The sequence below is a fragment of the Apodemus sylvaticus genome, chromosome 7 (assembly GCF_947179515.1).
Source record: "Apodemus sylvaticus chromosome 7, mApoSyl1.1, whole genome shotgun sequence".
NCBI lineage: Eukaryota > Metazoa > Chordata > Mammalia > Rodentia > Muridae > Apodemus > Apodemus sylvaticus.
The window spans coordinates 55,287,386-55,315,312 of record NC_067478.1 but is presented as its reverse complement, the minus strand read 5'-3'; the positions used below and the strand labels follow the sequence as shown (position 1 = coordinate 55,315,312).

At 38.7% G+C, this 27,927-nt stretch overlaps 1 protein-coding gene across 1 annotated transcript in view; it reads right to left on the bottom strand.

Moving 5' to 3' along the window:
• Positions 1-27,927, bottom strand: part of Unc13c (unc-13 homolog C) — a 439,545-nt gene that overhangs the window by 326,339 nt on the left and 85,279 nt on the right. The window contains exons 2-3 of the mRNA XM_052189342.1: positions 4,403-4,425; positions 3,776-3,840 (exon numbers count right to left, since the gene is read on the bottom strand). Of these exons, the coding sequence (XP_052045302.1) occupies positions 3,776-3,840; positions 4,403-4,425 (88 nt within the window). The remainder of the gene's footprint in view (positions 1-3,775; positions 3,841-4,402; positions 4,426-27,927) is intronic.

The window sequence follows — 27,927 nt, the reverse complement described above, 5'->3', positions numbered from 1 at the left end:
TGTTAACACTAAAAAGAATGCGTAGAGAGCTGAGTGAAAACTAGGACGTGGGATTGTAACTCTCAGATCTAGTTTCAGGAGGAGCAGTGGATGAGGGTGTGGTTGAGTTTGAATGGGTGAGGTATGAGAAAATGGATGGTGGACGTGAAAGACAAGGCAAAGAGCTACCAAGGAGTAATATCTCCCTGATGTCAAAGTTGGATCCGCTCTCAGTTTTCCTGGAAAGTAAAAATGTGTGATAAAGAGGAACAACAGCCACACTGCCTGGAATCCCCAAAGAAATATCAAATGCTTTCAGGAAGGGTAAAAGGAGCCCATCTTACTGGAAGAACACTCTCCAGGCTTTTCCCAAAAGGAAATAAGTATTGAGGGAGAGACAAGTCATTTCTCTTCTCTTCTCTTCTCTTCTCTTCTCTTCTCTTCTCTTCTCTTCTCTTCTCTTCTCTTCTCTTCTCTTCTCTTCTCTTCTCTTCTCCTCTCCTCTCCTCTCCTCTCCTCTCCTCTCCTCTCCTCTCCTCTCCTCTCCTCTCCTCTCCTCTCCTCTCCTCTCCTCTCCCCTCCTCTCCTCTCTTGTCATCTCTTCTTCTTTTCTTTCCTTTTCTTCTTTTCTTTTCTTTTTTTTCTATAGTCTTATTTCAAGTCTCTTTTACCCGTCTTCAAAAAGGCATAGGTCAGTTGCATATTAAAAAGATGTAAATACAACTCAAATATGTCCATAGTGATACAAACTGTCTCTCTGTGTCTGTCTCTCTGTATCTCTGCACCTCTGTCTCTCTCTCACACACACCCCCACACACCCACACACACACACGCACACATACAGGTGTGGGGGATGCACACCAATCATATAAGATCATGATTTCATAGCCCCAGCATCCAAGCAAAATGTCAAGCATAAGCAATGTGCCCTTATAACCCCACTAACAGGGAGATAGCAACAGGCAGGTGCCTGGGCCTTGCTGACCAGCCAGTCTCACTCACTAAGTTAGCAAGCTCTGGGCTCAGTGATAGATTTTACCTCATAAAGTAAAGTAGAGAACACTGGGTATCAACCTCTAACCTCCATGTATGAGTGCTTACACATACATACATGCACATGTATAAACACATGCACAGGCACACAAATATGCATATACATACACACAAACATACATATTATATTTATCCTTCATAAATGTATACACCACCAAATTAACAAAAGTATGGGTGCAGGACTCTGTTGCTATCACAGTGATAAAGATGTATGTCCCGACCTGAGTTATGGGATCAAGGTGTTTGTGAATTGATGGCACCATGGTGGGTGGAAACAGAGGCCCTCAACCCAGTATCATGATATCATGCCACATTGCATCTTCACAACCAAACTGGAATTCAGCATAAATTATTTTTGAAGATGACCCTCTCATTTCATTAGCTGTAAGTTTTAGCAAACAAAGAAATGTCTTTTATAAGATAGTGAAGAACTGAGTTATAAATTATCTGAACTTTCCTTGGATATGTCATAGTGCTCCTTTGGATTTTAAAGCTTATATCATTCTGAGAGACATCAGGCATATGAGTCACTCATCACATATTTTAAGACACAATACACACTGAGATGGCTGCTGTTAATTTTCAATGACACATCTATAAACACCTAGCAGAAGAACCTCTGAGAGTGCTTAAAGTATTATCTTCATTACATTGACTCATGTGGGAAGACCTGTTCACTGTAGACAGCACCACTTCCTAGGCTTGAGATCCTGGATTAAATAGATTGGAGGAAGCCATCTAAGTCCTAGCATGTCTACACTTATGGTCTCGGCTTCCTTGTGGATGCAATGTGACTGACCTTCTTTGTGGATGCAATGTGACAGATCCTGCTGCTATAAGTTCTCCACAGTGATAAAATGCAACTCAGAACTGTGAACTAAATTAAGCCCTTTTTCCTTTAAGTTGCTTTTTCAAGATATTTCATTATAACAATAGGCAAAAAAGCTAAGATATATGCATAAGAAAATACCTACTCATTAGATTTATTGGGAAAATTAAAATAAAATCAAAATATGTATATATATGTGTATATATATAAATTTACAAGAAATTTAATCTTGAAACTCCAGTTTAAAATAGCTATCATGCATTTAATAAAAAATCAGTTGGAGAAATGAGAATATTATAAAGCAACAGACTATGAAGACCTATAGCTTAAAAGTTTGAAGTATGTATAAAATTTTGCTTATAGCCAAATATATGAAAATTTCAACATATATAACCTAATCTATGTTTATAGCTATACAGGCATATACACAAACTATGTCTACTTTTTAATTTCAAAAATTACACTTCAAAATCTAAGTATACCTATACAAAGGCCACACCAGCTCACATACTCATAAGGATGGGAAAAATTTTGATGAAGAGATACAGTTAGTCAATGGTTATGAAAGAGGGAGAATCAGGTTTCTCTAGGGATGAACCCTCTGGTAGGTCATCTGACCCTAAGTGGTCATCCCTAAACACTTATGTAGGTCATACATAAGCTGAGTGCATGAGGAGAGATCATGAATTTGAGAGGGAGTTGGGGGCAACAGGAAGAGTTGGAGGGGGAGAAAGAGAGGTGAAAATGATATAATGGTATACACACAGTACTCATGCATGAACTTCTCAAAAGGTTAAAAAAAGAGTATTTTATAGAGGGAAAGTACCTAATTCAATGTTTATTATAGAACATTTATGAGAATAGCACCTAAAGCAGTTTTGAGACCACTACAGTTGAAACCATTAGTACTGTTATATACATATTTTGAAATATGTGCCTCATTTAGAACTGATGAGGTGTGAAGTTTGGAAGGCACATGGTTGAGTGAAAATGATAAACTGACAAGCTGCACATATGACCAGCACGGTGACTGCACGCGGACTTTTGAATTTCATCATTTGGGTTTAAATATTGACTTGGCCATTCTCTCCACTGAGAGAAACCTTCTCAGGAAATTTATGTCCTCACTTGTAAAATTAATGTCAAATTATACTTACCCCAGGCCACCTGCAGTAAAGCTTGAACTAGTCATAAATCAAGAGTTCGGTACAAGGCAGCATTTACTTAGCACTTATACCTTCATATGTAGAATGACCTTATTTACATTAATATCTGAAATGATGACAGTACCAAAGTACTGCTACCCAGGAATGGGTATCAAGTCACAATTACATGAAAGGATCAGGGACACATACATAGAATGATGGCCGAAAGAAATCTGGGGCTTCAAAGAGGACAATTCTTGTTTGGGTATTTGTTATATCTATGATGAAATGTTGAACACTATCTTCTGTCATGCAATACCACGCCATGTGAAAAATAATGGGATAATCCAGAGTTATTGATATGTAAAAATATTCATGCATAGGTAACATACAAGGAAATGGGAAAAACACCATAGCTTAGGTAAGTCAGCAGTGTGACTGTGTTTGTGATTGAAATGATAATTCTAGATCTAAAGTGCTGTGGTAATATCAATTCTCTCCTTCAGGCATATGTCCCCACTGAGTCACACATATATATTCAGGTGAGAACTTTTTGGTCATGAGCATGCAATGTAGTGTTAAGAAAACCATTAAAAAAGTAGCTGATGGTTAAAGGCAAAGCTATTTTACTGTTAACAAAACAAAACAGTGAGGCTGGCCATATCGCCAACATCATGATGCAAACACCTTGGCTTCAAAATCTATCCTGGGAAGACAGCCAAGCGCTACTGGCATATGAAATGAATTAGAGAGAGTCAGACTTACTTACCCACCGAACACCTGGAGTGCGGAGAATTTGGAAGCATCCAAATCATTGCCGCTTACTATTCGAGCCTTAAACGAATCACAAGAAAACAAAACGAACAAATGTTTAGCATTCATTGTACAACTATGAGTGGGAGACTGGGGGACACAGGCTGACTGCACTACATACACATTGAGCACCTACGATGATGAATGCTAAGCAGGGTCAGCTCCAAGTCAAAGCTGTGTTTTGTGAGGGGAGGTTTTGAAATCAGCTGCATTTAAACAAAAGCATTGGAAATGCGTCATATTCCAAGTACTCTTTGCCCTTAAAACTTGGTAGGTTGCAGGAGAGACCATGAATCAGCCAGGAAGGTCAGGAGTTAGCCAGACTTGAGAACAGATGCTCTGTTTGACCTTGGCAGACCCCTGGGTTGGCAAATAGAAGCTAACTAAGCGCAGCTGGCAAGGTGCAACCCCTTTGTAAATGCAACACACTGGGGGGACACTTAAAGGACAAAGAACGAAAGCTGGGAAGACATGCATTTTCCACAACTCAGCAAGAAACCAAAACAAGGCTAACAGGTCACAAACAAACAGGTACAAAAGACAAGATCTATCAGGAGGGAAGAAAAAAAGTATGATTGAAAACCTTTTCATCCACAGAGCTGCTATCTGGAAGAGAATCAGGAGAAGGGATAAATGTTAGATGGAGCTTTCCAGAAACTATTGAACATACACATGAACAGTCATTGAAACTATTAAAAACCTTAAAGGAACCATTTTAAGGCTGAACCCCAAGGGAATGAGGGATCACAAAGTCTTATAATGTAAATAGCTAGATTTCTGGCAGAATGCTTGAAAAGGGAGAATTCTAGACTCAATAAAAGGAAATGTGTTCTACAAAGAAGACAGTTGAAGAATCAGAGGTCCTGGGGTCTAACCAAGACTCTGCCACTCACTAGATGCCTTGAACCAGCTACCCAACTCCTGAGACTGCAAACCCAACTCTGAATGGGGTCACACATGTTAATTGTTCAAAACACTATTGAGAGAATAAATACTAGGGAAATTCACGCTGTATATTAGTAGTTATATTACCATATAATGATTACAGAGGTTAATTTTATCTAAGATTTTTTCATCTGAGGTTTATCACAGCATGAAACTTGAGTTAAAGTATGATGAGTCCATCTTACAAATATTAAAAGTGGTATCTGCAAATATTAAATGACTTCAGATCACAAGCTAATATTCGGCAGAGAGAGGCTCACATCCAGGGTCCGTGGACCTCCATGTGATGCTTTGGAGACTCAGAGTAGGTGAACCATGCAAAGCAATAAGGCTGGTGGGGCCACAGCCTTCCAGTGCAAATTGGAATAAATCAGGGCCTGATGTATTTGAGTTCAGCCTATATTACAGGACCAAGGAAATGGGTGGTAGAGTCCTGTGAGCTCTCCTGGATGTTCACCAAATTGTAGTTTTCACAGTCCAGTCTGAAGCTGCTAAGATCATAAGGATATGGTTATCTATGAATTACATGGGAATATTGCTCTTAAATTTATGTACTTTTCTTTATAGAATAAAGCTGGAGAGGTGTCTCTACAAAAACTGGAAGGATACTAGAGCTAGAGTGACCTTCCATTTTTAAACATAAATGAGACTCAGTAAGATAATGTTTCCCAAATTACACAGCTTAACAACTACCTTCCCCGGTGACAGTTTGAAATATGTTCAGTTTTTGACTCATTAAGTATGGCTTGATTGCTAGAACTAAATAGTTTATATACATTTTTATAGTACCTCAGAATTGTCTTTAAATATAAAATAAAATGAAATATTTTAATAAATAATAAGATATGAAGCTTATTTGTGGCATAAATATTTTAAATACCAATTAAAATATAGCAATTAAAATTAAATATTATTTTAAAAGAATAATATATCCTATCCAAAATGATATTATTCCCACAGATGACTCAAATCATGCAATGACTAACATGTTGTAACATATCAATTGATCATACATCTATACATCAGCTAATTTGTGCCAGAACTTTAATAAGTACTAAAGGTTATTTGCTAAAACTTTCTAATAATTCTTAGAAACCACTTTAAAATAGGATTCAACCGTGTCTTGCTAAAGTTTAATAATACTAAAATCACTTATTTATGATGGAAATATTAGCCCATTTCTATCAGCAAGCACAAAAGTCTCCACTATCATTTTAGTTTATCTCTAGATGTCCTGGCTAGTAGACAATTAGAAGTCAAGGCACAACAGTGCTATTATTTTTCAGGGATTATAGTTTTAAAACCAGCACACAAAATAAAATGGAATCACTAGGAAATTGCAAGCATTAATAAAATAGTAAAGAAATCAATTATCTACTATCTACTGAATTCACAATGAAAAGTCCTTACCTACATAATTGGGTTTGAAAATAGATTAAAAGATCTATTTCAATTATTTGATATTTTGAATGAAAAATTTACATTAGATATTCTCCATTGATACCTGTCTTTCATGCCAATCATCCAAATGAATGAGTCATTTTCCAAGGTCATCACCACTCTTCAATTGTTAAACCTGGTTAATTCACTGTTTATTCATTGGTTCATTTGCTTATCCAACACATATATACTATCAATGGGCCCTTCCTGTTCTTTGTGATACCTTTGTTATCTTTCTATTATACCACCCCTGAAATCTTTCTAAAGTGTAGATGTGATCAGTTCTCCCCACTTTTCACAGTCCTCCAGTGATACGCAGTGTCCCTGGAACCTTTGCATGCCAGGTTACTGCAGTTTTCTGACTCGTTTGTCTTCCATAAGCTAATCTTCAGACATATTGAAGCACATAAACCCCGTTGCATGTCAGTCCTTGAAGCCTTTGCCTTTACATGCACTTCCTCCTTCCTCAAAACTCTGCAGTACCTCCTCATCTAGATAACAGCTTGCCATTCCTCCAAATCTGCCTGAAGTAAATTCTGTGCTCTGAAAAATTTTTGTTCACCCAGAGTGAAACTATAGGTATTTGTGAGCCTCCTGACATTGGTTCTGGGAACCAAACTCAGATCTTTATGTAAGAGCAACAAATGCTTCTAATGGCTTGGCCATTTCTCCATTCCACATCTCTACATTTTTAAAAGGAAACACAGCTTGAGACCCATGCCATGAGAGAGAGCCCACCCCTGACACTATTAATGATACTCTGCTGTGCTTACAGACAGGAGCCTAGCATTAACTGTCTTCTGAGAGGCTTCACTAAGCAACTGAAGGAAACTGATGCAGACACCTGTCGGGAGCAATCTAGGAGACCAGCAGGTGACTTTCCTGGAGGTGGCCTACCAGTTTTTGCATGGCCTATGATGGGTGAGCTCTTAGAGGCAAGGTCCTAAGACACTTCCTCTCGGGATTGCTTCTTGCAGCTGATATGCCTTTTCCTATCACTATTACTTAGTTTAAGGGTTCCTGGGCATTAGCCTATCCTGTTGGGCAGATTTCCTGTAGAATGCCATAAAGATGAACTTTCATGAATGAATGCTATTAGGTGAATTAATGATTGTATGGAATTCCTGATTTGATTCAAATCATTTTAGAAAGAAAGTTTTAAGAGATGGTTTTAGTTGTTTTGTCAGAAAGATATAATAGAGTTAGAAACAAGAATAGAATGTGCCTTCTCCTCATAGAATAGTAAGCAAAAGCTGTAGCATAAAGAGTACATTGAGGTTTCATAATTATACTAAAAGGAAAAACAGGCTTGGGACAAATTTGTGAACAAAGGAAAACATTCATTTTAGGTCAGGTCCAAGGACGAAGCCACAGGTGTGCACGATGATAAAGTGAGGCCATGGGAAACTTGCTTTCACCTTATAATGAACTTATTGAATGAAACACTGCTTTGAACTTAATACCAATACCCTTCTATAACTCCCCTTTCAGTCACATTGTATCTATGAGGTAATTTTCTAAAGTACTTTTGTTTAAGAAGGTTTAAGAAGACCAGAGAAAAGGAATAAAGTGTAGCATCTGGGGCTCAGCCCATCTACTCACCAAAAGTATGTGTGTGTCCTGTGGAGGGTGGTGCTGCTCCCCCATCCAATTGTGTATATGTGCATGCCTGTTTGTCTATACATACACGTGTAGGTATATGTGTATATATGTAAGTATGGATGAACACGTGAGTTGATAAGACAGGTGGTCAAGTTTAACCAGTGTGTGTGTGTGTGTGTGTGTGAGAGAGAGAGAGAGAGAGAGAGAGAGAGAGAGAGAGAGAGAGATATGCTTGTATCTGTGTACTGCTTGTGTTAAAGATTTGAATTATTTCCCTTTCTTTTCTCTCTGATTCACAAAGAGTTAATGAGTTCTAAGCAACTGACCTGGCCAGCAAGAGAAAACAGTGCTTATTAAAGTACAGAAAGTTACAGAGTAAGAAACCAGTGCTTACTAAAATACAAATAGTAAGAGAGTTACAGAGTAAAAGAAAACAGCATTATCAGCACAGAACAGTAAGAAAGAGTTAATTTTCCAGAGGCCACCAGCTTCTGGTCCCAAGGACAGTAAGAGAGAGTTTATAAGGCCATAGATTATCAATCTTTGGCCTTTGTCCAATTCTGTGTCTCACCTCAGTACTTGTAATGCTGGGAAGGTCCTTGGAAAGGACCTATATGCAAACATTGAATGGAGCTTGGGGAATCTGGTGGGAGAGTGGGAGGAGGGATTGAAGAAGCCAGAGAGGTCAAGAGTCAAGGACACCACAAGAAAACCTACAGAATCGACTAACTTGGGCCCACATGGGTTCATCAAGACTGCACTGACTGCCAGAGAGCATGCATGGGACAGACTTAAACCCTCTGCACGTATGTGGGACTTCTAAAGCTGGAACAGGGGCTGGCTCTGACTATGTCTGCCTCCCTTTGGATTCCTTTCCCTTAACTGGGAGGCCTTGCCTAGCTACAATAGAAAAAGATGCACCTAGTCCTACTGCAATTACATATGCTAAGGCAAGTTGATATTCATGGGAGGGCTCCCCTTTTCTGAGAACAGCAAAAGAGGTGGATGGGGAAAGAGAAGGGGAGAGAAAGAGACTGAGAGGAGAGGAGGGAGGGAGGGGAAACTGCAATCAAATGTAAAGTAAAAAAATAATAAAATATATATTATTTAAAATAAGAAAATTTGAGTGATCTATAAAAATATTCAAAAATATATAAAACCTGAAACCGAATTATTCTGGAAAAATATAGTTAAATGAGACATCAATAAACTAATATAAGCTGATATTGAAGAATTAATGACTAAGAAAGGGCTCATTTCATAAGTATCATGAGCAGGCAACAGTGTTCAACAATATGTTATATCACTATAATACTCATTTTATCTTCCTACATATTCCATGAAGTTCATGTGCATTACAGAATTAGATATAAAACAAAGGAAGAAAATTTAAATACAAAGGAAAATTAGATATTAAAAACTGAGATAAAGACAATTCACAAATTAAAATGCAATAATGGTAATTAAGTGTGAAAATTATCCAGTTTATTAAAACTATGCCTAATGAAAATTACAAATTAACATGAATTTTAATGACATTAAAATTAATTTCCAAGGATATTGAGAATATCATCTATCAGGCATAGCATGCATAATTGATGAGACTGAAAATTACAATAAAATTATGATTAACTTTTAGTCAACCTGTTAGTGAAGTCTGGACAAGATATTCCAGTTTAGGACACTGGTGCTAAGGAAATCTTTATTGTGCATGAGCTAGTCTGCCCAGATGCTTCTGTGAAGTTCTGAGCACATAGACCATGGGATGTGGCCACATATGGAAACTGGGTCATTGCAGGTATGATTAATTAAGGCTGAGAAGAGTCTTAATGTTGTTCTTATTAAAAAAGAATAATGTGGGGATACAGACAGACAGACAAACAAACATAATGTGGGGATACAGACACACACACACACACAGAGAGAGAGAGAGAGAGAGAGAGAGAGAGAGAGAGAGAGAGAGAGAGAGAGAGACCAAGCATAATGAAAGGAAGTATAGATTTGTGCTCACCCATCTCAAGCATCTACTAGAACCTCTTAAAGGCAGAGGGTCCTCTGCTAACACCTGAACAGGATGCAGGTTCTTGCCAGCATCTTGATTTCAGGTGGCCAGCTTTCAGAGCTCAGAGACAATCATAGTCAGATATTAGACCATTTCATTTGTGGTACCATGGGATATCCGACTTTGGTAGGTCAAATGTTTTAAAATACGGAAGCACAATTCTTATGTAATCAATGAGTTTAAGTAATCAATGATTACAACAAATGATAGGAAAGCACAGATGATGGAATATATATGGTATAGATTGATTTTACTTTTGATTGTGACTGTGCCCTGATACTTTTTCCTCTTGATGTAAGAAAGTATTTTAGTGGAGCCCACAGTTAAGAGATTTTGAACTGTAAAATGACTGAATTTCAAAAGAGATTGGGTATTTTAAAGTGATTGAAAATTTTATATGTAAGAATTTACAAAGACAGTGGGACTTTTAAAGTTATTTAGATCTTGTGGATGAATAAGAAAGTAAAGGCTGAGGCTTAATAGTGATGTTTGTGTGTCAGGTTGACAAGTGGTCAGTTGTAATGGCTGGTTTCGTGTGTCAACTTGACACAAGCTGGGATTATCACAGAGAAAGGAGCCCTCCCCTTGAGGAAATGCCTCCATGAGATCCAGCTGTAAGGAATTCTCCCAATTAGTGATTAAGTGTGGGAGGTCCCGTTGTGGGTAGTGCCATACCTGGGCTGGTAGTCCTGGGTTCTTTAGGAAAGCAAGCTGAGCAAGCCAGGGGTAGCAATCCAGTAAGCAGCACCTCTCCATGGCCTCTGCATCAGCTCCTGCCTTCAAGTTCCTGCCCTGTGTGAGTTCCTGTCCAGACTTCCTTTAGTGATGAACAACAATGTGAAAGTGTAAGCTGAATAAACCCTTTCCTCCCCAACTTGCCTCTTGGTTATGATGTTTTGTGGAAGAATACAAATCCTGACGTAGACACTTAGAAACAAGGTGTGTGTGTGTGTGTGTGTGTGTGTGTGTGTGTGTGTGTGTGTGATGTATGTATTTATTCAAAAGCATCAAAACCAGATTGGATAAAGAGAAAATACTTGGACTCGAAGATAGCTCTTTGGAAATAGAAAATAAAAAGCCAAAAAGATACATAAAGAAGAACTTTGAGACATGATCAAACGAACAAATACCTACTTTTTTTGTCTAAAAAGAGAAAAACAAATTAGAGGACAGAGCTGCTTGATGTAATTCAACAATAGCAGGAATTTCCCCTGATTTGTGGGGGAAGATATAGGACTCATGTATAGGAGCCAGCAGAACCCTATGTATGCTTGGCTAAAAAAGATGTCAACCATGGTATCTCCATTCAATCTGTCAGAAGCTGAAGAAAAAGAAACACTTCTAAAACCTACCCTCCAAGATCCCTTTAAGGGTGTCTGTACTAGACTGCCTTGTGTTTATATTGGAAGAATGGAATGAAAACCCCAGATTCCTGAATCAAATTAACTACAACCTAAGCACACCACATGGAGTAAGGTCATCCTCCAATATGACCCCTACACGAGGTTCTGCAAGATGAATGGGAACTAGGGGGTTATTCACAGCAGTCTTAGAGAACTACTCCAGGGATAAATTGTCAAACAAATTCATGAATGAAACAGAGTACAAGATCAGCATAGATAATTGATTGCTTTTCTGCATATACATATTTTAACTAGAAATTTGCCAGGAAACCATGAAAGTCATTTCATTTATAGTAGTATAAAAATACATTAAATAATAAATACAACCAATGAAACCTAAAGAATACTCATTAACAAGACAGAAGAAAACAACTAAAAGTGTAAGACTTTTCATGTTCAGGAACTGGAAGAATTAAAAATGAAATGACCATATACCCAATGGATCAATGTAATTTCTATGAAAGTATCATTCATAATATTCATATAACTAGAACAATGAAAGACACTGAGACCTTGAAATAGCCAAGCCAGTTTTGGAAAAGATCAAAACAGGAAGCACCAAAGTACTTGATTTCAAAGCATAGGGACCAGACCATGACACTGGCTGAAATAGCACAGGTCAACAGCATAGACAGAATAGAACTTCTCTCTTTTTATATAATACTCGGGACTCAACAGAAACTCAGTAGAAATAAAAATTGGAAACTACTAGAAGACACTATTAAACAAATACTTTTTTCTTTTTTAATTCGATATATTTTTATTTACATTTCAAATAATTTCCCCTTTTCTGGCCCCCCACTCCCCGAAAGTCACATAAGCCCCCTTCCCTGCCCCTGTTCTCCCATCCATCCCTTCCCACTTCCCTGTTCTGGTTTTGCCTTATACTGTTACACTGAGTCTTTCCAGAACCAGGGCCCACTCCTCTTTTCTTCTTCTTATGTTTTGGGTATTCCAATTTTCTAGGCTAATATCCACTTATTAGTGAGTGCATACCATGATTGATCTTTTGAGACTGGGTTACCTCACTTAGTATGATGTTCTCCAGCTCTATCCATTTGTCTAAGAATTTCATGAATTCATTGTTTCTAATGGCTGAATAGTACTCCATTGTATATATATACCACATTTTTTGGTATCCATTCTTCTGTTGAGGGATACCTGGATTCTTTCCAGCTTCTGGCTATTATAAATGGGGCTGCTATGAACATAGTGGAGCACGTATCCTTATTACATGCTGGGAATCCTCTGGGTATATGCCCAGGAGTGGTATAGCAGGATCTTCCAGAAGTGATGTGCCAAGTTTTCTGAGGAACTGCCAGACTGATTTCCAGAGTGGTTGTACCAATTTGCAACCCCACCAGCAGTAGAGGAGTGTTCCTCTTTCTCCACATCCTCACCAACACCTGCTGTCTCCTGAATTTTTAATCTTACCCATTCTGACTGGTGTAAGGTGAAATCTCAGGGTTGTTTTGATTTGCATTTCCCTAATGACTAATGAACTTGAGCATTTTTTAAGATGCTTCTTAGCCATCCGAAGTTCTTCAGGTGGAAATTCTTTGTTTAGCTCTGTACCCCATTTTTTAATAGGGTTTTTGGATTTCTGGGGTCTAACATCTTGAGTTCTTTGTATATATTGGATATTAGCCCTCTATCTGATGTAGGGTTAGTGAAGATCTTTTCCCAATTTGTTGGTTTCCACTTTGTCCTTTTGATGGTGTCCTTTGCCTTACAGAAACTTTGTAATTTTATGAGGTCCCATTTGTCAATTCTTGATCTTAGATCATACGCTATTGGTGTTCTGTTCAGGAACTTTCCCCCTGTACCGATGTCCTCAAGGGTCTTCCCCAATTTCTTTTCTATTAGCTTCAGATGAAACAAAAACTTCAAGGCATTTGTATAATATACATATATGTATATTGAAGAAAATTAAGTTTCTGTTGTTAATTTGCTAAACAAATAGAAAACTAAAAGCAAATCAAAGCCATAGTAACTGTGGTGGTTTGAATATGCTTGGCCCTGGGAGTGGCACTATTATGAGGTGTGACTGTTTGGAGTAGGTGTGGCCTCATTGGAAGAAGTGTTTCACTGTGGAGGTGGGCTTTGCAGCTCCTGTGCTCAAGCTCTACCCAGTGCAGTTCATGGAACCAGTGGAACTGTCTCTTCCTAGCTACTTTCTGATGAAGATGTAGAACTCTTGGCTCCTTCAGTACTATGTATGCTTGTACCCTGCCATACTTCCCAACATGATGATAATGGACTGAACCTCTGAAACTCTAAGCCAGCCCTCATTATATGTTTACCTTTATAGGAGATGTCTTAGTCATAGTATATCTTCATAGCAATGAAACTCTAACTAAAACAGTAATAAAATATGATTTTAGCTTTTTCTTTAATGTGATAAAGATGTATTTATTAGAATCCTACAATATGTCATGAATGAATTATTGCACTTTATATATATACTTATTTTCTATATTGTTTGTTTACAATACAAAAGCTTTCCCCTTTCCCAGTTCCCCCCTCCCCATATGTCCCATAAGTCCTCTTCTCTCCAACCATTCTCCTATCTTTCCCCCTCCCTTTTCTCTGTCCTGGTACTCTCCTACAATGCTGGATCAAGCCTTTCCAGGATTAGGGCCCTCTTCTTCCTTCTTCATGGGAATCATTTGATATGTTAATTGTATCTTCAGTATTCAGAGCTTCTGGGCTAATTAATATCCACTTGTCAATGATTGCATTCCATGTGTATTCTTTTGTGATTGTGTTACCTCACTTAGGATGATATTTTCCAGTTCCATCCATTTGCCTAAAAAATTCATGAATTCATTGTTTTTAATTGCTGAATAGTACTCCATTGTATATATATATACCACATTTTCTGTATCCATTCCTCCACTGAGGGACATCTAGGTTCTTTCCAACTTCTGGATATTATAAAGAGGGCTGCTATGAACATAGTGGAGCATGTATCCTTATTACATGCTGGGGAATCATCTGGGTATATGCCCAGGAGAGGTATAGCAGGGTCCTCCAGAAGTGTCATGTCCAGTTTTCTTAGGAACCGCCAGACTGATTTCCATAGGGCTTTTACCATCTTACAATCCTACCATCAGTGAAGGAGTGTTCCTTTTTCTCCACATCCTCGCCAACACCTGCTGGCCCCTGAGTTTTTAACTTTAGCCATTCTGACTGGTATGAAGTGAAATCTCAGGGTTGTTTTGATTTGCATTTCCCTAATGGCTAATGATGTTGAGCATTTCTTACGGTGCTTCTAGGCCATCTGAATTTCTTCAGGTGAAAATTCTTTGTTTAGGTCTGTACCCCATTTTTTAATAGGGTTATTTGGTTCCCTTGGGTCTAACTTCTTGAGTTCTTTGTATATATTGGATATTAGCCCTCTATCGGATGTAGGATTGGTGAAGATCTTTTCCCAATTAGTTGGTTGCCGTTTTGTCCTTTTGACAGTGTCCTTTGCCTTACAGAAACTTTGTAATTTTATGACATTCCACTTGTCAATTCTTATCTTAGAGCATAAGCTATTGGTGTTCTGTTCAGGAACATTTCTCCTGTGCCCATGTCCTCAAGGGTTTTCCCCAGTTTCTTTTCTATTAGTTTCAGTGTGACTGGTTTTATGTGGAGGTCCTTGATCCACTTGGAGTTGAGCTTAATACAAAGAGATAGGAATGGATCAATTCACATTCTCCTGCATACTGACCTCCAGTTGAACCAGCACCATTTGTTGAAAAGACTATCTTTTTTCCACTGGATGTTTTCAGCCCCTTTGTTGAAGATCAAGTGACCATTGGTGTGTGGATTCATTTCTGGGTCTTCAATTCTATTCTTTTTTTTTATTCAATATAATTTATTTACATTTCAAATGATTTCCCTTTTCTAGCCCCCCCCCACTCCCCGAAAGTCCTGTAAGCCCCCTTCTCTTCCCCTGTCCTCCCACCCACCCCTTCCCACTTCCCCGTTCTGGTTTTGCTGAATACTGTTTCACTGAGTCTTTCCAGAACCAGGGGCCACTCCACCTTTCTTCTTGTACCTCATTTGATGTGTGGATTATGTTTTGGGTATTCCAGTTTTCTAGGTTAATATCCACTTATTAGTGAGTGCATACCATGATTCACCTTTTGAGTCTGGGTTACCTCACTTAGTATGATATTCTCTAGCTCCATCCATTTGCCTAAGAATTTCATGAATTCATTGTTTCTAATGGCTGAATAGTACTCCATTGTGTAGATATACCACATTTTTTGCAGCCACTCTTCTGTTGAGGGATACCTGGGTTCTTTCCAGCATCTGGCAATTATAAATAGGGCTGCTATGAACATAGTAGAACATGTATCCTTATTACATGGTGGGGAGTCTTCTGGGTATATGCCCAGGAGTGGTATAGCAGGATCTTCTGGAAGTGAGGTGCTCAGTTTTCGGAGGAACCGCCAGACTGATTTCCAGAGTGGTTGTACCAATTGCAACCCTACCAGCAGTGGAGGAGTGTTCCTCTTTCTCCACACCCTCTCCAACACCTGCTGTCTCCTGAATTTTTAATCTTAGCCATTCTGACTGATGTAAGATGAAATCTTAGGGTTGTTTTGATTTGCATTTCCCTAATGACTAATGAAGTTGAGCATTTTTTAAGATGCTTCTCCGCCATCCGAAGTTCTTCAGGTGAGAATTCTTTGTTTAACTCTGTACCCCATTTTTTAATAGGGTTGTTTGGTTTTCTGGAGTCTAACTTCTTGAGTTCTTTATATATATTGGATATTAGCCCTCTATCTGATGTAGGATTGGTGAAGATCTTTTCCCAATTTGTTGGTTGCCGATTTGTCCTCTTGATGGTGTCCTTTGCCTTACAGAAACTTTGTAATTTTATGAGGTCCCATTTGTCAATTCTTGCTCTTAGAGCATACGCTATTGGTGTTCTGTTCAGAAACTTTCTCCCTGTACCGATGTCCTCAAGGGTCTTCCCCAGTTTCTTTTCTATTAGCTTCAGAGTGTCTGGCTTTATGTGGAGGTCCTTGATCCATTTGGATTTGAGCTTAGTACAAGGAGACAAGGATGGATCAATTCGCATTCTTCTGCATGCTGACCTCCAGTTGAACCAGCACCATTTGTTGAAAAGGCTATCTTTTTTCCATTGGATGTTTTCAGCCTCTTTGTCGAGGTTCAAGTGGCCATAGGTGTGTGGGTTCATTTCTGGATCGTCAGTCCTGTTCCATTGATCCTCCTGCCTGTCACTGTACCAATACCATGCAGTTTTTAACACTATTGCTCTGTAGTATTGCTTGAGGTCAGGGATACTGATTCCCCCAGATTTTCTTTTGTTGCTGAGAATAGTTTTAGCTATCATGGGTTTTTTGTTGTTCCAGATGAATTTGATAATTGCTCTTTCTAACTCTGTGAAGAATTGAGTTGGGATTTTGATGGGTATTGCATTGAATCTGTATAGTGCTTTAGGCAAAATGGCCATTTTAACTATATTGATTCTACCGATCCATGAGCATGGGAGGTTTTCCCATTTTTTGAGGTCTTCTTCCATTTCCTTCTTCAGAGTCTTGAAGTTCTTGTCATACAGATCTTTCTATTCTATTGGTCCACTTGCCTGTCCCTGTGCCAATACCATGCAGTTTTTAACACTATTTCTCTGTAGTATTGCTTGAGGTCTGGGATTCTAATTCCCCCAGAAGTTCTTTTACTGTGGAGAATAGTTTTAGCTATCCTGGGTTTTTTGTTATTCCAGATAAATTTAAGAATTGCCTTTTCTAACTCTGTGAAGAACTGAGTTGGGATTTTGATGGGGATTTCATTGAATCTGTATATTGCTTTTGGCAAGATGGCCATTTTAACTATATTAACCTTGCCAATCCATGAGCATGGAAGATTTTTCCATTTTCTGAGGTCTTTTTCAATTTCCTTCTTCACTGACATGAAGTTCTTGTCGTATAGATCTTTCACTTGTTTGGTTAGAGTCACACCAAGATACTTCATATTGTTTGTGGCTATTGTGAAGGGTGTCATTTCCCTAACTTCTTTCTCAGCTGGCTTATCCTTTGAGAATAGGAAGGCAACTGATTTGCTTGGGTTGATTTTATAACCTGCCACTTTGCTGAAGTTGTTTCTTGAGGCAGGGTATTTAACTGAGCCTGAAGCTCACTACTTTGGTTAGTCTGGCCAGCCAGTGAACTTCATAATTTCTCCTGCCTCTGCTTTCACTCTAGAATTATAGTTAGCATCATCACTCTGAGGTTCTATGTGGGTGCCAGGGATCCAAATTTAGGTGCCCCTGTGTGGGTGGCAAACCTGTTTCCCACTGAGCCACCTTCCCACTCTGTCGTTAAATTTTTAATCATTTGATTAGGAAAAGCAACAGGAAAAAAATCTACTCAAAAAAATACAGCTAATAATATTATACTTAAAATAAAAACCTACTGAAATAAGCAGAAGATATTTCACTTTTTTTATAGCACTAAAGTAATGTATGCATGAGTTGACAATATTATTTCATAGGTAAGGAGTGTCAGTATTCAAATAAAAAATCTTTTAAACTTAGTATTTGAAAGAAAAGAGTAGTAATCCATAGTATATTTCCTAATTATCTTTTGTGTGTATATATACAATATATATATATACACACAAATATATATATAGAATATATATAGAATATAGAATATATATGTGTGTGTGTATATATATATTTTTTGTATATATTTTGTATATATATATATATACACACACACACACATATATATATTCTATATTGTTTGTTTACATTCCAAATGTTTTCCCCTTTCCCAGTTCCCCCCCTCCCCATATGTCCCATAAGTCCTCTTCTTTCCTTCCATTCTCCTATCATTCCCCCTCCCTTTTCTCTGTCCTGGTCCTCCCCTACAATGCTGGATCAAGCCTTTCCAGGATCAGGGCAGTCTTCTTCCTTCTTCATGGGAATATTGTATCTTCAGTATTCAGAGCTTCTGGGCTAATTTATATTCACTTATCAATGATTGCATTCCATGTGTATTCTTTTGTGATTGCGTTACCTCGCTTAGGATTATTTTCCAGTTCCAACCATTTGCCTAAAAAATTCATTGTTTTTAATTGCTGAGTAATATTCCATTGTGTAAATATATTACATTTTCTGTAGCCATTCCTCCACTAAGGGACATTTGTGTTCTTTCCAGCTTCTGACTATTATAAATAAGGCTGCTATGAACATAGTGGAGCATGTGTCCTTATTGCATGCTGGGGAATCCTCTGGGTATATACCCAGGAGAGGTATAGCAGGGTCCCCCAGAAGTGTCATGTCCAGTTTTCTTAGGAACCGCCAGACTGATTTCCATAGTGGTTGTACCATCTTACAATCCCACCATCAGTGGAGGAGTGTTCCTCTTTCTCCACATCCTTGCCAACATCTCCTATCTCCTGTGTTTTTAACCTTAGCCATTCTGACTGGTGTGAGATGAAATCTCAGGGTTGTTTTGATTTGCATTTCCCTAATGACTAAAGATGTATCCCAGATCTCAAGCAATACTACAGAGCAATAGTGTTAAAAACTACATGGTATTGGCACAGGGACAGGCAAGTGGACCAAAGGAATAGAATTGAAGACCCAGAATGAATCTACACACCTACGGTCACTTGATCTTTGACAAAGGAGCGGAAAACATCCAATGGAAAAAAGATAACATTTTCAACAAATGGTGCTGGTTTAACTGGAGGTCAGCATGCAGGAGAATGCGAATTGATCCATTCTTATCTCCTTGTACTAAGCTCAACTCAAAGTGGATCAAGGACCTCCACGTAAAACCAGTCACACTGAAACTAATAGAAAAGAAACTGGGGAAAACCCTTGAGGACATGGGCACAGGGGAAAAATTCCTGAACAGAATACCAATAGCGTATACTCTAACATCAAGAATTACAAGTGGGATCTCATAAAATTACAAAGTTTCTGTAAGGCAAAGGACACTGTCAAAAGGACAAAACGGCAACCAACTAATTGGGAAAAGATCTTCACCAACCCTATATCAAACAGAAGGCTAATATTCAATATATATAAAGAACTCAAGAAGTTAGACCCCAGGGAACCAAATAACCCTATTAAAAATGGGGTACACATCTAAACCAAGAATTTTCACCTGAAGAAATTTGGATGGCCGAGAAGCATCTTAAGAAAGTTCCTAACTTTCATAGAGATTCTTTCCATTACAAAAAGCAAAAAAGAAGACTTCTGCTTTTAGCAAATGCTGGGGGATTAAAAACTCAGAATAATTGAAGCACTAGAGTATCATCACTGAGAAGTTTGAGAATAAACAGAACTGAACTGAGCCTGAGCCTAAGATGTCCACACACTGCTCATCACAATTAGCAGCATATAATCACAGAGTTAGCAGCACATAATTACAGAGAACCCACATGTAGTCAGGTTCATGTAACTGGTTTTCACATGGATTAAAAATTACATTTTATTCTCCAAACATGCATGTGAAAACATCTGTATTGCATCAATTAAAAAGCACTTCCCTTCCCCCCCACCCCCCCCACTCTCGGTAGGTTTAGAGCCCAGAGGTGGAAATCAGAGTAGTATCTTCCACTACTACTCTCAACCATATTGTTTAAGACAGGGTCTCACACTGAGCCCAGTGCTTACTGATAAGGCAGGCTTGCAGACCAGAGAGCACCAGGGATGCTCCTGTTTCTGCCTCTGGATGGTTGGGGTTATACATGCATGCCAGCATGCCTAGCATTTTCTGTGTGCTCTAGAAATCTGTTCTTAGATCCTCATGCATACAGAACAAGCACTTTATTCAGTAGCCATCTCCCCAGCTACAAAACTTTAAAATGTATTAAAGTATATATGTAAAAGTATATATGTAAAAGTATATATGAAATAATGACATAAGAAACTCAGATAAAACAGGAAAATAGTAAAAGTGAAATGGAAAGAGTACAAAAACTTACTATATCAAAGTGAAATATTTGTATAATAAAAATAAGAGAGCAGAACAAAGCACAGACCTTGTAACAAACAGAGGGGTGGGACTGCTAATAACGATGATCTTAGAGCAAGGCAGCAGACAAGAGGGGCGTTCAGAACCATCTCCTGAGGGGGAAATCTCAAAGAACAAGAAACATAGGGAAAGACTCCAACTCTTCAGCTATGATGAGGTTTCAAGTCAACATAACTCATGTTTTCTCTTAATCTCTAAAATGAAAACAATTCAATATCTGAGACTACAGTGCTGTTATGGGTGGGCACCTCCAAGAAGTGCTGTGAGCAGCAAAAATCCACTCATAACTCTGGAGGATAGAACAGCAATATTTGGTGAGATTGAGAATCACTGATATCCTTTAGAGCTACAATTCTGCCTTCAGCTGTGTACCACAAAGAAATTCACGTACACACCTATCAGGCTGCATAGAGAATGATGTTCACGGGACCTTGAGGGCCAGAATTTGCTTCCAAGTGGTTTACAAATACCTGTAATTTCTGCACCAGGGAATCCCATGGTTGATTCTGGTTTCCCCAGGCACTGCACTCTGTGTGCGCGAACACACACACACACACACACACACACACACACACCTTGTATGTGTCTATACATAAATGAAAATTAAAAATAAATCTTCAGAAAGATATTTACTATGTAACTTGTGATTGTAAAATACATTGTTTGTCACTTATGCCTTTTACTGCAACAAAGATAAATTTGACCAATAGACATAAATGCCAACATCTACCAAAAACACAGCAGTGGATGGAAAAATGACTTACAGATTTTCCAATACAGTATTACTAGGATTAAAAGTTTAGGGTCATTATGTCTCTACTCCCAGAACATTCCTGGTCAGTGAAATGATGACACCAGATCCAGAGTAACACACATCTAACTTCTCCTAGAGATTGTCCTAGGAAATGAAGGAACTGGGTCTGGTGAGCCCAATACTCAGATTGTGGCTCTATTAATGAGACCTATGTATGAAGAGAAGATATATCTGCTCCAGCATCCAACTTTGATGCTCACTGTCTATCCTAAGTGCTGGTGTGGTGAGGGAAGGGAGGACCAAAGCAGGTGACCTCACTCATTTTCAGTGTTTGCATAACCACGTGTTGGGATGAGCTGCCCTTGGTGGGGTGAGGGGATTCTGGGAGTCAGGGCTGCATAGTGGAGTAAGCAGGTAAGGAGGGATTCCTGCTGAGCAGATGCTCGTGGACCTTCTAGACTACATTCTTAGACTGGTAAGAGGTAACTCTTACAGGAGCCAAGCTCTTTTAGAAATAAAAAGTATACATGTGTATATATATATATATATATATATATATATATATATATATATATATACACATATATGCAAGCATGCACACATACATGATTACTATAAATTGCTTTCAAAACTATACATGCTTTGAGACTAGGTCTAGAGTAAATCACAACTTGCCCATGAATACTTTCCGGAGGCTTTCCCTGCACCTAAGTAGTTTCTAATACCCACTTTTCCACACCCACAGGCACTTAATTTAATTTGTCTTTTTAGTTGCAATGTATCCATTCACACAAATTTTTCCCTAAAAAGACTGCTGAAACATAGAAGCTTACCACCTCTTATCTCTTATCCATGCAGTAAGCACAGAGTCCGACATGTAGTAGACTCAATAAAGAAATCTATCTTCACATCCTCCCTCTGTTTACTAACCCAACATTTGGAGTCTCCATGTGTGATAATCAGGTTCTTGCATACTTTTGTAACTACTCTGTCACACTTTGCTTTCACACACTGCTGAGTTCAAGTGCCGTGCCAAGCCAAGAATCTTAAGAGGTTTTGTATTTTTTTCTTTTTTTTTTAAGTTTTTTTAATTCGATATATTTTTTTATTTACATTTCAAATGATTTCCCCTTTTCTGGACCCCCCACCCACTTCCCGAAAGTCACATAAGCCCTCTTCCCTCCCCCTGTTCTCCCATCCACCCCTTCCCACTTCCCTGTTCTGGTTTTGCCTTATATTGCTACACTGAGTCTTTCCAGAACCAGGGGCCACTCCTCTGTTCTTCTTGTACCTCATTTGATGTGTGGATTATGTTTTGGGTATTCCAGTTTTCTAGGCTAATATCCACTTATTAGTGAGTGCATACCATGATTGATCTTTTGAGACTGGGTTACCTCACTTAGTATGATGTTCTCCAGCTCTATCCATTTGTCTAAGAATTTCATGAATTCATTGTTTCTAATGGTTAAATAGTACTCCATTGTGTATATATACCACATTTTTTGTAGCCATTCTTCTGTTGAGGGATATCTGGCTTCTTTCCAGCTTCTGGCTATTATAAATAGGGCTGCTATGAACATAGTGGAGCATGTATCCTTATTACATGCTGGGGAATCATCTGGGTATATGCCCAGGAGTGGTATAGCAGGATCCTCTGGAAGTGACATGCCCAGTTTTCTGAGGAACCGCCAGACTGATTTCCAGAGTGGTTGTACCAGTTTGCAACCCCACCAGCAGTGGAGGAGTGTTCCTCTTTCTCCACATCCTCTCCAACACCTGTTGTCTCCTGAATTTTTAATCTTAGCCATTCTGACTGGTGTAAGGTGAAATCTCAGGGTTGTTTTGATTTGCATTTCCCTGAGCTGAAAACATCCAAGGGAAAAAAGATAGCCTTTTCAACAAATGGTGCTGGTTCAACTGGAGGTCAGCATGCAGAAGAATGCGAATTGATCCATCCTTATCTTCTTGTACTAAGCTCAACTCCAAATGGATCAAGGACCTCCACATAAAGCCAGACACTTTGAAGCTAATAGAAAAGAAACTGGGGAAGACCCTTGAGGACATCGGTACAGGGAGAAAGTTTCTGAACAGAACACCAATAGCATATGCTCTAAGATCAAGAATTGACAAATGGGACCTCATAAAATTACAAAGTTTCTGTAAGGCAAAGGACATCATCAAAAGGACAAATCAGCAACCAACAAATTGGGAAAAGATCTTCACCAACCCTACATCAGCTAGAGAGCTAATATCCAATATATACAAAGAACTCAAGAAGTTAGACCCCAGAAAACCAAATAACCTATTAAAAAAATGGGGTACAGTGCTAAACAAAGAATTTTCACCTGAAGAACTTCGGATGGCTGAGAAGCATCTTAAAAAATACTCAACTTCATTAGGATTTGTATTTTTAATGTGGACATTTGAGGACAAATTTTGGTATGTTACTGCCTGCTTTCCCAGCTCTTAGCCAGGACTGGTCCTGAAGAGAGAAATACAGTTTCTGGAAGAAGCAATTTGTAGATCACAGAGTCTTTGTCCTTCTGATAGAAAGAAGAACTTGATGGTGGATCTCTCCTTATAGGTTCCATCCCATTCCTGTGGCCCTCTCCCAGAGTGTCTTCAATGGGAGAAAACAATGTGACAATGGCAGCTCTCTCCATCCCTGTGCCCTGGCTGCAACCTCTGGATCAAAGGGGCTTCCACACCTTCTGTAACTCAAAGATTTAATATATATGTATATGTGTGTATGTATTTTTAATATATATGTATATATACACACATATACATATATATTAAAAAATAAAGGTAGCACCTGTGTGGTGTTTGCATGTGAGTGCCATGCAGGTGCCTGCAGTGCTCAGAAGAGGATGTCGGATCCCCTAGAGCTGGAGTTAGAGGTGGTTATGAGCTGGCTGTTGTGAGTTCTGCAAAAGCAGTGTGTTCTTAACCACTGAGCCTGCAAAGATGTTTTAAAATGCTGCCTTTGAACAGCTGGGATTCTTATTTTCATATCTATAGACGAGCAGTGTCCCCTTTCATAATTCACTGCTCACAGCAAAGTACAACACTCCTTTATTCCCCTAAAAGTTGTTCTCCCAACAAATTTTCCATTTGCCCAAATCTCCCCATCTTGTGATGACAGAGGCCTCTCTCATAGATGACCCATTGAGCCAAATAACATGGAAATATTCAGCAACCACTTACTAGAATCATGTTAGTTCAGAACAGTAAGTCATTCAGAGACTGTATTGCCTAGGGATTTTTCCAGCTGTACAGAGGAGGCACTAGTGAGCAAGGCATGGCTGGTTGCTAGGGTATTGCCTCTTCCAGGCTGACTTTCCACATAAGATTTTGCTGACAAAGGCAAGACATTTCTTTTTAAGGGAGAATATAACCACTGGGTTTAGATAGTGAACTAAGATGAAGTTAGTCATTTGAATGGAAAGATCTCAAGGTTCTTTGCACTTAACTCATTCAGTGTTTATGGAATTTCCAGGACTATGGGAAGCTGTAATAGAAGATCTGGGGGGTTAATAATATCTATCATCCATCTCTTTCAACCATATGAACAAGATGATGTGCCTTTCAGTATTGAGACAGAAATGAAAGAATATCTTTACTTTGTCAACAGAGCAATTCTCATGTCAATTCAGAGGAAGGAGAGAGGAGAATTTGCTTTTTCAAAAATGTTAGCATTGTGTGCTGTGGTGGTTAGAAGAATAAAACTCACCATGAATGGTCAGGGATAACACTCAGGCTGTTTGACTTTAGCTGCCATCTTCTAAATGGCAGTGCTCATTGGAGAAATGGATTATGCATATGAGCCTTTGGAAAGTCATCATTTAAATATCAACACTAGTGGAAGAGGAAGGACTGAGACCCACATCCTTTTTGCTTTGGTCAGCTTGTTGACCTTTTATGGAGTTTGTGTGTGTGTGTGTGTGTGTGTGTGTTCAAGTGTGCATACATACACATGCACATGCACATGTGCCTATGCACAAGCAGTGGGAACACTAAGGGAGGGATTTTATTGGACCCCTGTAGCTGGTAAGGAAGAAAAATCGGACAACTTTTATTCTTCTCGCTTGTTCTGGCTTGATGATCTGGAAAACTAATAACCATTAATTGTTATAAAAGGCACCACAGCTAGAGCAATAACGCCCACAGAGCATAAGATACATTTTTCTTATGGAGCGGAAACCTCTTTTTAATCAATTTGAAAGCAACTACCATAAAAAGTATTGTTTTCTTCCCTATAACATTTTCATGGTAAGTCTTCTAGACACAGTCAGAAATTTCCCTTCCAGGTTTATACACTGAAGAGAGAGCTTGATTTTATTTTCATATCTCTTTCTGCTACAGGAATTCCATCACAGTATTTTTCTTATTTCTTCTTGGTGTAGCATATTTGAAAATATCTGTCTTCCAAAGTATTTCTTAGGCAAGACAAGGAATTATCTATTAAATATACCTGTAACCCTACCTGAGATGGTATTTTGTTTTCTAAAATACTGTAAGATGTATTTATATATTTGGTGAGGAAGTTGGCACACACATGCCATAGCACAAACACACAAGTCAGAGAACAACTTGGAGTCTTATTTTCTTCATTCACTATGCTGGTTCTGGGGATAAGACTTAGGGCACCAGTCTTGGCAGCAGGATGACAGCTCTGAGGATGACATTTGAATGCCTTTTCCTCATTTAGAGTAAGTGTGGGGTAGGGGATGGACTTTGAAAATCTATTGTGTGGAAGAGAGAGCCATATACATTAAACCCCATCCCACAACTCATCTGCTGTGAGCAGTCCAGCCTTATTAGTGATTTCTACTATTACCAAGCAGCGCATTAGGTATAGTTTGTGGGGGGAATATTTTTCTGTATTAAGGAAGTATTTAAATAAAAAATTACAGTTTGAGAGTCTTAGCCACCCAAACATAGGACCTGAATCTAAATCACCATGACTACCCAAGTGCCGGAGAGGCAGAGACAGGAGGATCTCTGGAACTCTCTGGGTAGCCAGTCCAGATGAACTGGTGAGTGTCAGGTTAACTGAGAGACCCTATCTCAAAAAGGAAGATGGAGAACAATTGATGAAGATACCCAATGGCAACTTCTAACCCCATATCCACGTACACGCGTGCCTGTGTATGCTTATGAATCTATACTTCTATTAATATGCATACATACGTACAACACATACAAATATGTGTGTGGTGTGTGTGTCTCAGTGGTGTGTGTATGTGTGTACGTGTGTGACTTGTAAAAAGTTCAACTATGATTACAAAGCAGTTGCGGTGCATGTTTTACTTTTAATTTTATAAAACATGAACTTGAGACGGGGACAACTACAAATAAAACCATCTGTGATTCTAAGGAAGAAACAGAAGAAACATGTCTATGCAGGAAGTGCCAAGGATGGGAGAAGTGATGACTGGTAGTTCTTCCCTGTTGGTGGGCATGGAGTACAGCATCCCACAGTAGGTGAAACAGGCAAAGACTTGTTTCCAGACTCCAGATTTGACTTCATTCTCTCTATCAGAAGCCACTACCCTGTTGAATGGGATGAAGCCAGAACTTGAATCCCATCTCCCAGGAGGCAGAATCAGGGGCATCTCTGTGAGTCTGAAGTCTACCTTGTTTACACATTGAATTCCATTCCACCATGGCTACATAGTTTGTAGCCTTCCTAACAACAGTTCCTCATTATCATTGCTAAGTCAACAAATGGGGAAAATCATCATGTTTTCCAAATATCATAATAAGGCTGGAGTAAATATATCACATGAGAGAGTAGGACAAGACACTTATTCTTATCTGTCCCTACAGAGAAGTCTATAAGCTATGTTGTTTAAAAGTTAAAGTTCTCTAATTTGAGTCTGGAAATTCAAACCTACTACAACACTATGGTTTTTTAAGGCAATTATTGTTTTGCTATATTGTGGAGATTTTATGGTGTTATTTATTAAAATACATATATTTCAAGGGAATATTGACACCAAGCCTTTGACTCTAAATACTTGCTGGAGGTCCACAAAATAAACAGACACTTCTCCCAAACAAAACAAAAGCCAGTTAATCTTTATATTTTGTTACCTTTTTGAAAAATTTTATATGTCATGGGCTCAAGGTCACAGAATTTTTCCCCCTTTAAAGTATTGTTTAGGTAGTTTATGTACTATAGTCTCCAAGTCACAGAAACCATTACCATTTCGCTTCAGCTAAGATCAGTTTCAGGAACACTTAGAACAAATGGCTACAGTCTAAATCCTCTCAAAATCCAACTCTAGCCTTTCAGTGGGAGTTTTCATTCCAAAGGGCGTTTCTTGTGACATAATTCTAGGATGAAAATAAATGGACCCAGAGGGGCGTTTCATTCATCCTCATTTTCCTTAAGTAGATGGCAAAAACATCCCAAGGTAAGTGGGGAGGGATAGCAGTTCCTACCCAAGCTCAAGCTCACTCAGTCTGCCTGCACCATCATCTGTCACACTAATTCCCCTGGAACTAAGAGCCCAGTCTCATTCTGAAGGGAAACCACAGCACCAAAGCCTGTTCAGTTCCTGCTCTCAGCTGGCTCCTAAGGTTTTAAATTTTAAATTTTAAAGCCTGCGTCATTTGCTGCATCTCCTGCGGGCTCTGGTTCCTGGAAGGATGAGAAGGGACTGTCATATCTCTTTCACATACTACATTCCAACTCACACTTGGCATCTGTTTGTATTGCCAACACAGCAAGATAATTCAAGTATGTACAAAATCTAGTTAGAGCACTGTACATGGATGTGTAAGTGAAGATACTCAAACTGAATGCATAGGTCTTAAATGTTAAAGACTTTCCATAATTACTTTTGTTTTTGTTTTTTGTTTTCCAAATTACTAGGGATT